The sequence below is a fragment of the Thamnophis elegans genome, chromosome 2 (genome assembly GCF_009769535.1).
Source record: "Thamnophis elegans isolate rThaEle1 chromosome 2, rThaEle1.pri, whole genome shotgun sequence".
Taxonomy (NCBI): domain Eukaryota; kingdom Metazoa; phylum Chordata; class Lepidosauria; order Squamata; family Colubridae; genus Thamnophis; species Thamnophis elegans.
The window spans coordinates 109,931,872-109,945,281 of NC_045542.1; the positions used below are offsets into that span (position 1 = coordinate 109,931,872).

General features: G+C 36.1%; 1 protein-coding gene across 1 annotated transcript in view; it reads right to left on the bottom strand.

The window, feature by feature from the left end:
* IQSEC1 (IQ motif and Sec7 domain ArfGEF 1) overlaps window positions 1-13,410 on the bottom strand; it is a 327,515-nt gene that overhangs the window by 36,361 nt on the left and 277,744 nt on the right. Inside the window, 3 exon segments of the mRNA XM_032212302.1 lie at window positions 11,613-11,958; window positions 11,961-12,434; window positions 12,437-12,875. Coding sequence (XP_032068193.1) covers window positions 11,613-11,958; window positions 11,961-12,434; window positions 12,437-12,875 — 1,259 coding nt within the window.

Here is a 13,410-nt window from a genome sequence, read left to right on the forward strand (position 1 = left end):
TGGCAGGGATTTGTACACACTCTTTAAGAAAAGACTGCCTTTGGTTTTGATTAGTCTGATTATTAGTCACTATAAGAGACTGCAGAAGAATATTATTCCATTATATGCCATGAATTATGTTTTATTATCACACAGTATATGTACAATGTAAATTCAAAAATGGAAACATGTTTCAGACATTGCATTATGCAGCAATACAAAAAAAAATCACTTCTGGATCTAATTAGAAGTGAATGTAGCTTAGGAACTGAAACAAAGTGAATAAAATTGCAGCTAGTGCTCATTTTTCTTTTAAATTGGATACTTTAAATAAAATGGAAAGAATGTTCAATCTTCCTGTTCAATATTACCATAATCATCTAATCTAAATGACTGCTGCCATGAATGTCTTTACTTTTATGAAGAAAGATACTTAATGGTTTGTCAATGGGCAAAAGAGGATTTTAGCTGGAGAGCTGCAGCTTATGAAAGCTGATTTTTATAATAAAATGTATTACTTGAAACTGGCCACAGACTCCTTCAAAGTTTTGGCTATTATAAACTAATATGGGTCTCTTCCTATAATATTTTATTAGTGATATGTTATTACTATCAATATTATTGATAAACAAATTAGTTATATCATTTTAAAATATATTTTATAACATTTTCTTCAACATGTAAATGTTAAGACAATTGATTTATAAGATCCAAGGTTTTAAAATTTGGGGTAGTGTATGATTAGCTAAATATTGTTGTTAGTTGCGAAGTCATGTCCGACCCATCACGATGTATGTAAATAACATTGTATATTATGCTATATGATGGAGGTAGCGTGGTTCAATTTCAAATGAAATAAAAAGAACATAATTTGCATCAACATTTATGAGACAAAAACACCTTTGATTTATGAAATGAAGATATGTAGATTGCGACAGATTATCATTCATATGATCTGTTATCCATTCTATTTTAAAGAGACACAGACAGAGCATAATCTGCTAACCTCATCATAACTGAACAACACAGAATCCGAAGAATATAATGCTGTTCCCCACTAAAACTAAAAGCTTTAAGTGAAAGAATTAAGACATTTTATCTACTGGTGGGAATACCAGAAAAAGGCCACAGCAAACCACATCCATTTTGTGCAGAGTCAACATATTACCAGGAATTGAGCATGACAAGGAGTTGTTACTTTTATCTACTGCTGCAAATAATATTGATTATGTGCTAGTAAGATCTTGTAGAGTCTTCGGGATCACATTGACAGTGTGATCATTTCTCCATTATGATCTGTCCCTAACTGGGTCCTTCAGTCTTCGAAAGCACATCTACTGTAACTGAGTCCCTTCACCACTGTTGGTCATCCTCTTCTTCTCTTTCCTTCAAACTTTTCCAGCATTAGAACCTTCTTCAGGGAGCTAGACCCTTGCATAATGTAGGATAATTTGAGCTTAGACATTTCTGCCTCCTATGAGAATTTTTCTTAAATCATTTATGATCCATTGGTTTGTTTTCTTGTCTAAATATGGTATTCTATGGATCCTTCTCCAACACCAAAGATCAGAAGTGTCAAAAAATTTTCTATCTTGCTTCTTCAAAATCCAACTTTCACTTCCATAACAATGTCATCCTCAATGTCACAGGGAATACCATGGCTTACACAATTATGTTATTTGTAGAGATACATCATGCATTTCAATATCTTTTTCAAGGCTTTCATGGCTGCTCTACCAAGTACTAACTAGTCTGTAGTGTATGTCTTGATTGGTTGTTCTTTACTGTCGATGGTTGATCCTAAAAGACAGAAATTTTCCACCAATATCTTCTACAATATCTTCATTTTCATTTATCTGGCTGATTATTCTTGTCATTAGTTTGTTCATCTGTATATTTAATTTTAGACCCATTTTTCACTGTATGTCTTGATTTTTATTACTAGGGCTTGTAGAATCTTTGCATTTTCAGCTATCAAGGCAATGTCAACATCTTAGTGAGTATGGAGTTTTATCTTATTCCTTTGCCAAAATGGAGTCAGTCTTTTTCACCATGTACTGTGTACTGTGGCTGTCTGACCTCTATACAAGTTTCTGATGAGAATAATGAGATGTTCTCTGATTCCCATTTTTCTGAGCACTGTGTTGCAAATAATAAGGATAGCTTATAAATTGTAGGGAACCTCAGCAAAAAGCCATTTGTTGAGCCCCCTCCAGTGTCCATGAGTTGTGCCAGTTAGCAGCAGTAGCAGTGAGCAGCTGGGAATCTAAACTTAATAGAGGGATTCAGGTATTATAGTCCCATGGCACTGTGAGATATTTAAAATAATAGTTTCTCAGCAGTCCTCTGGGGGTGTCAGATGTTCAATGATATGGGAATCATGAAGAAGAAAGAGAAAAGACCCGAAGACTATTTGTACAACTTTAAAACAGGATGACAGATATGTAAGGCAGACTGCATTAACATTTCCTCCACTTGACAAAAACAAGGCTGTTTTTCAACTCCTGAAATGCAGAAATGTCTGAATGATGGAATAAGCAAGGCTTATAAAGAAAACAAGGAAAAACAGCTTTTTTTCTACTTGCTGCTTCTCAATTGAAAATGTAGTCCATGTGTTATTATTAAATCTTATTCAGCTGAAAATATTTTATTGAAGAACATATAGCTAGGTCGAACAACAGTTCAGTCTCCCCTCTCCACACTTTTCCTTTTGGTATGGGGGGATGTTAAATAAAAATTTTCTTTATGAACCGAAGCTTGACAACTCCAAAGTCATGGTACTAATAATCAATGTTGGGCAACACCCATAATGGTGTTTAGAGAGCCGAGGTGGTGCAGTGGTTAAATGCAGCACTGCAGGCTACTTCAGCTGACTGCAGTTCTGCAGTTCGGCTGTTCAAATCTCACCAGCTCAGGGTTGACTCAGCCTTCCATCCTTCCGAGGTGGGTAAAATGAGGACCCGGATTGTTGTTGGGGGCAATATGCTGACTCTGTAAACCGCTAAGAGAGGGCTGAAAGCCCTATGAAGCGGTATATAGTCTAACTGCTATTGCTATTGCTATAGTGCTCCCTAGAATTAAATTAGAGCCAATAAAAAATACAGTTTTTTAAATTGCTAAAATTTCCCAAAAATAATCATTTCTCATGAAAACTTGAACAAAAATGCCAAACTCTTGTAGTTGGTCATGACTCACTGGCATAAGGTTGTGTGAGTTTTCTTACCCAAGTGATTTCTAGGCAAGATTGCTTAAATCTCATACAGTGTTTTTTCCAGGTTTCAGATAATTTGGGAGGAAAATTTGAGTCATGTAAAAAAGTTGCACAAGGATGTATCTCAATGCATAAATAATCATACATAAACTGGTAATGACAGTAGCGTACTGGTATATTATTACTATAATACAGACAACCATAACCAGATGTGACTACAACTTTTCTATCCCAGCAATGATACTGGAAGCCACACTAGTTCTAGTACTAGAATTAACACATAGCCATTATGACTGGTACTGTAAAAAGCTATCTGAACTCTCGCTGAATTGCTTTATCAAAGTGCTATTACTAAACATTTTGGAATACAAATTCACAGTTTTGGAGAGTGCCTAACACTGGGATGGTGAACCTATGGCACGTGTGCCACAGGTGGCACACGGAGCCATTTGTCAGGGCACGCGAGGCATCGTCCTGTCAGCTGGCCAGTGTGCATGTGTGTGATGCTCAGCTGAGTTCAACCTTTTTTAAAGCCGTTTTTTTGCCCTCCCCAGGCTCCAGAGGCTTTATAAGAGCCTGGGGAGGGTGAAAAGAGCTCCCGTGCCACAGAGTCCCTCCGGAGGCTTCAGGAGCTTCCCTGAAGCCTCTGGAGCGCAAAAAATGGCCCTATGGGCAAACCGGGAGTTCAGGAACGGACTTCCGGTTTGCTCGAAGGTTCGGTTTAAGCCATCCGGAGGCTTCAGGAACCTTCAGGTGGCTTCCCTGAAGCTTCCGGAGAGCTTAAACCAGCCCTACGAGCAAACCGGACTTCTGGTTTGCTGGTAGGATCATTTTTTGCCCTCTGGAGACTTCAGGGAAGCCTCCTGAAGATCTCTGAAGCCTCCGGAGGGCCTCCGGGGGTGGGTGGGGGAGCCTCTGGAGCCTGGGGAGGGCGAAAAAAGCATGCAAAAAATGGAGGTCATGCCTCTCATGCGCGCATGCACACTGGGGGGGTGTTGGGTATTGCATTATGGGTATGGCACGCCCACACATGACCCCCCTGCACTCCCCCCTTATGGCACGCGAGCCAAAAAGGTTCGCCATCGTTGGCCTAAGATGTGGAAGATGGTCTTAAAATGTAATCCTCCTTTAAAGTATGTAAGTTCTGTCAAGATCTGCATGGGCAAAGAAACAAAAGAAGATATCATCACCACCCCTTTCTTACTATAATCAAATAGGAAGATTGACACCCCAGGTACATGGAATTGGTAAAAATCTGTCTTAGAAATTTGTAATCATGAGTTACTGTATATACAAAGTCAGAGAAGCTGACACAACTCATTGCACAAAGTATTGTACAGTCAATAGTTTTTTTCACTTAGTTTATGCATGTTTAAGGGCTATGGTTATCAACTGTTTACTCTGATTATACATACAGTGTTTTAGATTCAGTATATTGATTATATTTCTCTTGCTTTTATTCGCTGCTTATCTCATTGGGATAATATTACTGTTTGCCTCTTGCTTTTTGTTCCTTATTTCTAAAGTGATTTTCTAAATAACTGAAAAGCATCTGTTTCTTTTTTTCTTATGGAAGTCCAGCTATGCTGAATTCCAAAGAACAAGAAATGCAGTAACACATTAAATCTGTTAATCTAACAATTGCAAACTGTGCAAGCCATCAATCTCCTTTTTTCTGGTTAGCATTTCACAATCCTGGTCACTAATGAAGGCATTGAGATGGTGATATTTTTCTGAATCGTAACCCAGATATCTCTTTGGGCAAATAATTTGCCTAAAATGTTTCATATGAGAAAAGCATGGGCTTGATAAGGTAGGAATGTTAATTTCAGTTTCCAGGGGTTTCTCAATGAAATTGACTCTTTCAATATATGGGAATATTTATATACTTTCTTTACATGGTTGTAAAAGAGGCTCTGACTTTGGCACTCAAAAAAGGAGCCCATTCTTCCATCAATCAATCTATAGCTGGAATCCATCTGTAGCCTAAAAATATCTTATTCCTTTTTATGATTTTTGATTATTTCAGTGTAAAAAAAAGTATTGCTACTTATACTGCTGTTATGGAGTAATATGTAATGCAGATATAAAAGATGATTTTATTTATTTATTTGGCTTGCATGTTGACTTTGAGTATCTTTTCAGTAATAACACCTAATATATAAATAAAAAAAAATATAAACAGCAAGGCCCAAATGTGTTTTCCATTGAAGACAGCAATATCTTCAATATCAGAAATGCTTTTCTGAACAGCCATATTTTCAGGTTCTTTGAAAATGGGATGGTTTGGACTTCCAGTTGAGGCTATGCCAAACTACACATATTAGTAATGGGGCAGTGTTATGATTGAGAAAACCGCTTGATCCAGAATCCAAGCCACCAATATCTCGCTGGAGTAAGAGGAGATCTTCAGGGAACCCATAAGACACTGTACACTGCTCCTCAAGAGTAAACTGCAGGAATTCCTGTTTTACATTATCTTATGAGTTGAGAAGATGAGAGGAGCCATCTTTGCTCAGGCATCAATGCAGGCTTTTTTTAGGGACGTTAAACTCAACCAAATGTTAATATATTGTATTTGTGATTTTTTTCAAATTGTTTAGAAAGATTAAGATTTTTCAGAACAGCATGTTATACTGCATTTGCTAGATTGTTAGCTTTTACTTAGAGAAAGCATTTTTAAATACTGTGTTTCCCCAAAATAAAACAGGGTCTTGATTTCTTTTAACCCCTAAAATAAGTGTTTGGCCTTATTATCAGGAGGTCTTATTATTTTTGAGGTGCAGGAGGTGGCGAGGGTGGCCACCTCATGATTGCTGCTGTGTTGCAATATTTTCGGGGAGGGCTTATTTTGGGGGAAGGGGAGGACTTCTTTTGGGGAAGGGATTATTTTAGCGCATACGCTCAAAATCTGATTGGCCTTATTATCTGGGAAGGTCTTATTTTCAGGGAAACAGGGTACAGTTTTAAAAGTTTTTGAAAAAATATTACTTTATGTATTAAACAGCAAAAGAGTGCTTAGAGTATGGATTTCAGAAACCTGAATCATGGATTAAGGGTTCAGATGGACTTGAAATTACAATTTTACATCTTTGGAAGATTTTTTTGTGTGAGAATGTTGCATTGTTTGCCCTTTCATTAGTCAAAACAAGATAATGGTATTTTAACAGTTGGATACTAAAGAAAACTAGAGGATTTAAAAAGTGGAAGAAAATATTCTAGCAGTGAGTTGCTTGGTGGAAAACTATGAAGAATTTATCACATAAGGTCTTTGAAATTGTCAGAAAATGATGACTAGATTGACAGTTAAGGTTAGATTGTAATGAAAGAAGAACAAGATATTCTCGATAAGTTTGAAATTAATCTGAATGTGTATATAAATGTGAGGATGTGAGTAATGAAAAGGATGCAGAAGATGTACTGGACTTTCAAATGAAGCCGGTTGATGTTTCAATGCTTAAAGGAGATATCTAACTATCAAACCATAAAAGAGTTATCAGGAACTTTTTTACTGGAAATCTGCTAAAGCTTTCAAAGACGTTTTTAAGCTTTTGAGACAAAAAGAACAAATGCATTTTACTGAATCTACAAAACAGACTTGGTAATTCTATTGGGGATGGGGGGATTAAAGAAAAGATACCAGGAAATAGGATGGGATAGTCTGGATGTCTATATCATAGTTTTAATGACAATGTTAGCTTGGCTATTGAGATAGTATTAATTTCCTTTTCTCCAGTAAACATCTTAAAAAATTAATATACCTTATTCAAGAAAAAATTAAGTGAAAAACAATAAAATATTTTATATTAACTGAAAGGATGTATAAGATTAAAAACCTACCTACCCAAAGCACAAATAGATTTATAGTGAAGTTGAATTAATTTAGTGTTACTTTAAAAAGTTAAAACACAGATAATACATTTATGCTCTACATGGTCTAAAGAACATTTTTTTGTATTTTTGGATTTGAAGCACTGCATAACTTTACTATAGAAAGAGGCAGTACTGGAACACACAAGAACAAAAATATTCAGCTCAAAATAAACAGATTATAACATCTCAAATTTGTAACCATGTTAATCAATGTCAAAATTATGTTTAAAGCTTAAGCTTATCAATTAGTGAGCAAAAATTGTGTTATGGAAGGTTTAAACATATGTACATTCATATATGCAGCTGTACAGAATAATACATTGTTTCATACAGTATTGTAATTGTTTGCTTTCTTCATACCCTAATCAATTTAGGATGGTATTCATTCCTGCACACCAACAAAATTAGTATAGAATGCAGCCCTGAGATTTGGAGCTCATTAGATTATTTGTTATAGCAAACTACATAAATGGTTTCTTTCTATATCATTTCTCTGAGGAAATATTCAGAGAGGAAGGTGCAGGCTGCTCAATTGCTTATCCCACTTTAATTTTGTGCAGCATGGGTCAAAAATATGCAAGTCAGCAGTGGTTGGGGTTTCCCCCAAGACCTCGGTGCTATAGAATGCAAATGATTAGTCAATTGTTTAAAAAAGTATTTCATAAGGTAAAGTATATAATAAATATGTGAAGTCCAAACTTTCCACTGTGATTCACCAAACTGCATCTTTTGAATTCATACTTGCCTGCCCTATTCCTGGAATATATATTATTCAGCATTAGTTGGAAAAATGAGGAAACCAACTATACAAAAAGCTGAATTGGAAAAAGTGAGCTAAAATGTCTCATGAAGCAGCAAAGAATTACTTAGTCTAGTTGTTTTCAAAGTTCCCTTGACATTAACAAAAAAAAACATGTTTTCTTTTGCTTATCAATTGAGCAAAACAATTCTAACAGTTGATGAAAGTCAACCCTTCTTTAAAGGAACGTTATTTTAGGATATAATACTCATTAATAATCTCACACTGTTAAGCAGCCAAGTGATAGAACACTTGATAATTCCTCATAGGTTCTCCTTATTTATCTGTACGAACATTTTCTTGTGAGACTACAAAATAGGTGTACTAATGAATATTGATTCTGTACTGATGTAAAAACAAAATAAATCAGCAAACACAGGATTACATGAAGATCTACAGAGTTTAAGACAGAGAAGGGAAATCTTATATTACAATAATTCAAAACAATATTTATTTAAACAAGTTGTGAGTCTTGAATGAAATAGAATAATCTCTCTGCAATTAATTGTATCATGAGGTTTATATCATAATAATTCCAAAGATTAAGATAGACTTTGCAAGATATTCTAGCTACAGACCAACATCTCTCCTTAATATGGAAGCTAAAATATAAACACCAACATTGGCTAGGAGGTTATAAAACATAATACCATCTGTAATACCCATTTCAATATGGATTTTAAAAAATACATAAGCATCTTATATCATTTGTCTGGTGGTCAATATATGGATATAGCTGTGGATGAACCTGATCTTCTGATGTTGAAACTAAAAAGATATTTGATATAGACCTGAGTGAATTTATGAAATGAGTTAAGATATTGTTTTTTTGTTGTTTTTTTTTGATATGTTTATCCTGAGGTTACAGTTATTACCAATTGAGTCATCTGTTAAGTACCATATTTTTTGGAGTATAGACGCACCTTCCCCCCCAAAAAAGAGGGTGAAAATTTGGGTGTGCTTATACACTGAATGTAGCCCCACCCATTCCCACCAGAGGCCAAAAATGTGAAGCATGGAGGCAGCAATGGTCTGTGGCAATCCCTGCAGCCTGGAACAGCTGATTGACGGTATTCCAGCAGTCTGCCCCACCCACCAATCAGCTGTGCTGAATCAAGCTGCATAAGTGCTGAAGCCGACCTGGTTGGTCAGATTCTGCAGCAGCAATCACACTCAGAAAGCACAGTAACTGATTCAGCAGGACTCAAAATAAATAATATACAACACATTTTTAAAAGCAGGCTTCTCAAAGTAGCAGTAAATCCAAGCAAAACACAAGCAGTTTCACTTTCAGGTCTCAGCTAACCTGTCTCCTTCCTGCTCCAAATAGCCCTCATTGGCTGACTTAGTTGCTATGCCTATTCATTGTTTGACCTTTTTACCATGTGTCAGCTAAATACCATGGAAGCTGGTAGGCAGAGGCAGAATTTTTCTTCTTATTATTTTCCTACCCAAAAACTAAGGTGCATCTTATACTCCAGAGCGTCTTCTACTCCAAAAATATGCTATTTAAATTACATTGTGGGACCCAGTTGTGGGTTTCTTTTTTCATTTAATTTTCAATTTGGTTCTTCAACCACTGGTTTCTTCCACCAGACATTATCAAATGTTAAAGCTGTAGTGGCATTTCACACTGAATATTAGTCCATATATTTTGACATGACTTATCTTTGATAATCCTTAACAATTATGTAAAGTCATTAGCCAAGACTGTTTATGTTATACAGTAAAATGGCTATATTCTGGCTATACAATAAGTCTAATTTCCTTTGGGATGAATTTATTGGGAATATGTCGATATGGTATGGGGAGTATCTTGAATTATTGTTGGAGATTAAGAATTACAATTTGTATAGTTTCTATAACATCCTTGTTTATCACAGCATTGTGAATTACTGTAAGTATATCTAAATGAATAGATGTAATCTCAGGGGATATAACTCAATGGACAAAACTCCCATTCAATCTTTGGGATAATTTATTAAAATGAGTATTACATCAAGATTAATATACATATCCTAATATACATTAAGGATTTCAGTGTTAACTATATGAAGATATTTTAAAAATGTGAATTTTTAATAGCAGTTTAGGATTTTATTTAACTGACAAGAGCACCTTAACTAACAGTCAAGAAAAGAAAAACCAATTCTCACAAATATCTTACTACACTAATCCTCACTTAATGACAATTTGTTCAGTGACCAAAATTACAATGGTGCTGAACAAAGAAATTTAAAACCTGTGCCCAACCTGTGCTTATGACTGGTCCGGGGTTGCTGTAACTTCCAGACCTGCCTATCCTCCCCCTCCCACTCCATCTATGCCTTGAAAAACCAGGGAACTCCCAACTGGCAGTATGAAGCAACCAAGACCCCCTCCAATGAAGGACTGAACATCCAGAAAGACTCCACAGTGGATTACAAAGCAGCTGCCTGTGGGAAATTCCAAACATCCAGGAGACATCAAGGGTATACTGGAGTGAGAAGCAACTACTTCCTCATCAAGTGCCAAATGCCTGGGAAATGCCAGCACAGCCACCCTGACCATCCTCTATCCCACACACCAGCTGACCTTCATCTTGGAGCTGGCTTCAAGGTGAAAAAAAAGAAAAGAAAAAGAGAGCTGACCTCACTTTCTAAAGGCTCTGCAAAGAACACATGTCTCCTAGGGCTTCACAGAGCACCCTCAATTCTAAAAGAAAATGTTTGGCTGCCTTTAACATTTCTTTTCTTTCTTCTTCACACAGGGCAAGGCTGGGTGCACCTCAGAAGCTCAGTGGTTTTACAGAGAAAGTTTGGCTTAACTTTCGTGGGTTAAAATCATCAAGCCCACATTCCTAGGAGATTGAAGCAGATTTGTGCCAGGCCTCCAAGGGAGTCCCCTCCCCCACCGGCACTCTGCTTAATGGACCAGTGCAGCTGTTTATTGACAGTGCCTGGGAAAGCCAGGATGCGGTCATAAAATTGAGCCAGGTGACATGATCACCTGCTTAATGACCACAATGACTCACAACCAAAATTCAAGGTTCAATTGTGGTTGTAAGTCAAGGACTATCTATATTATAGAGCATTTTAAAGCTTGGTAAATATAAAACATTTCACAATTTATAGATTTTTTTTAAAGTAGATATTAAGGTCTTTGCTATTATTTTAATTTCCTTCCAATCAGAGTAGAACTATTTTAAATTAAACTGATTTGAAAACATTGATTAAAATGAGACAAAGTTTTATTATATGTAGTGTAATTTAAACAATAGTAATCAGAAGTTCCAGCTGTATAAGATGACAGTCTTAGAGATGAAAAAAACAACATAAAAATATTGCAGCTATTTATAAATGCATATTGCATTTTGAAAGTATCCCTAATCTTAATCCTAGTCTTTGGCCAGCACAAATAACTGTAATAATTGTTAATTATTTTTGTCTGTTCTTTAGATGTCACATAGAACATCACAGCTGGATTAGAATAAAAAAGATGAACATTGAGAATGTGGCCCCTTCTGTAATTGATTTTCTATTTTTGCATTGTCTACTTGAGTTTTTAAAATATGCTTTCAACATTTAATTTCTTCTGAAATTGATAGAAAGGAAAACACAAGGAAAATACACCACGAAATTATGAAAAATGATACAAGAATAACAAGGCAATTTAATCATCATTGTAGAGATAAATTACTTCTTGCTATATATAGAACCCAAAGGCATCAAGTAAATACCATTTCAAAAAAGAAAAAAGCACTGTACTCACTTATTAAAAAGGTTCAGTCCAATTCTATAATGACGTTTCCTGATTATATCATTACTGAAGGCAGGCGAATCCCAACTATTACGAGTTTCTTTGTGGTATGTTTGCTTGCTCAAAGTTTGTTCCCGTAAGCTGTCTCGAGAGGATGATTCTGAACTGCAGTTTATTGTGTCGTTAGAATTGGAAGTGCTGTTGATGCTATCATTATCTCCATCAGAATAATCAGATTCAGATTTGCTTTGCCTGTTTGCTGTACCGTTAATAGCCAAGTGGCTGTCAATAGGCCTTGGTCTATGCCTAGTTTCTGGATCTTCTCGGGATATTACTTTGCTAGGGAGGCCATGTGATAGTGTTTTGGGCTACCTTGCTGACTACTAATTCCCCGATCATATGCATTTTGCCTCTTCAGTGATCCTCTTTCAGAACGGTCACTTAAATCAACTGAACTGTCACTTGGTGGTTCTATGGTTAGCAAAGGAAGATGATCCATCCTCATTCTCTGTTCTTGGGATTCCAATGAAGGGGTACTCCTACAACTTGTGTCGGTGTCTATTTTATGGTCTTTATGTGTCATAGACCAGTATTCTTGAGAAGGGTTTATTGATCTAAGTCTCAAGTCAGACTCTGTGCTCGATGGTCTTTCTATAGGATGAGAAAGGGGAAGTGGTGGGGATAATTCTTCCTCATCGATATATAATGTAACATCACTGTAGGAAGCAGTCATTTCATCAAGTTTCCTATGATCAACATTATGGCTCGTTGATTTAGATGGACCACAGCTATCTCTTTCTATTTCACGACTTCTGACTTGGTCAGGTATCTGTACTCATCAGAATGTAAACTACGACAGTTTAATGCATCATCAATGGACTCTGCAAGAGATTTTACTTGTCTTGAAAAAGCATCCTCTAATTCTGTTATGGCATCAGCAAAGTCCGTGGAAGCTGCTGGAGATTTCATTGTAGCTGATTCAGCAAGATCATTACATCCAGACTGGACAAGGGCTCCTAATTTTGAACCATCATTTGTAACAGAAACTTGCTTCCCCTCAAAGTAGGAACTGTGAACTTTCTCAGGTCCTTCAAATGAAAACTGCATTCTCATATTGGATAGTACAATGCGCCTTGACATACGATTTTCAGACATAGAACTTCTAAGCCGCTCAAAGTTTTTGTTCATCTGATACTGGCGGAAAGCAGTCTGTATAGTACGAGCAGCATGTCTAGTTATGAGACGGCCTCCATATTTTCGTTCTAGCATTTCAACCTAAAAAGAGAATGTATTTTATAATATGTAATCTTTCATAGCATGGGTTTCAACTCAAATCATCATAAGGGCTGCATGAAGAGGAGAACCACAACAGTGAAGCCTTTTCATACATAATACAAAAGTCTCATGGATCAAAAAGGAAGAGAATTATTATATGCCATCAACCACAAACATATTAAATAAAAAGCTTCACTGGGTAGTAGAGATCCTTTTTTTAAAAAACCCTCTCACTTTGGCCACCTATATTGTATTGCTTTTTAATGCCACCTATATGGCATTATTTCATGAATGACAACATAAATCTAAACTGAATCCTATCATCTGAAACCTGAATGTAATCCCCTTAAGCAGCAGCAACTATACCTGAAAATCATTTCCAATTCTGCCAGAAACAGATATTGGCAGTTGTCTTATGAAAAAAATGTTTTGTTATAATTCCTGCAACTGTAGCTTATTTTCTGATTATTTTTAATGGAAGCAGGCTAAAAATATCTTCTTTCATACATATAAAAAGAAAACCAATTGCCATTTG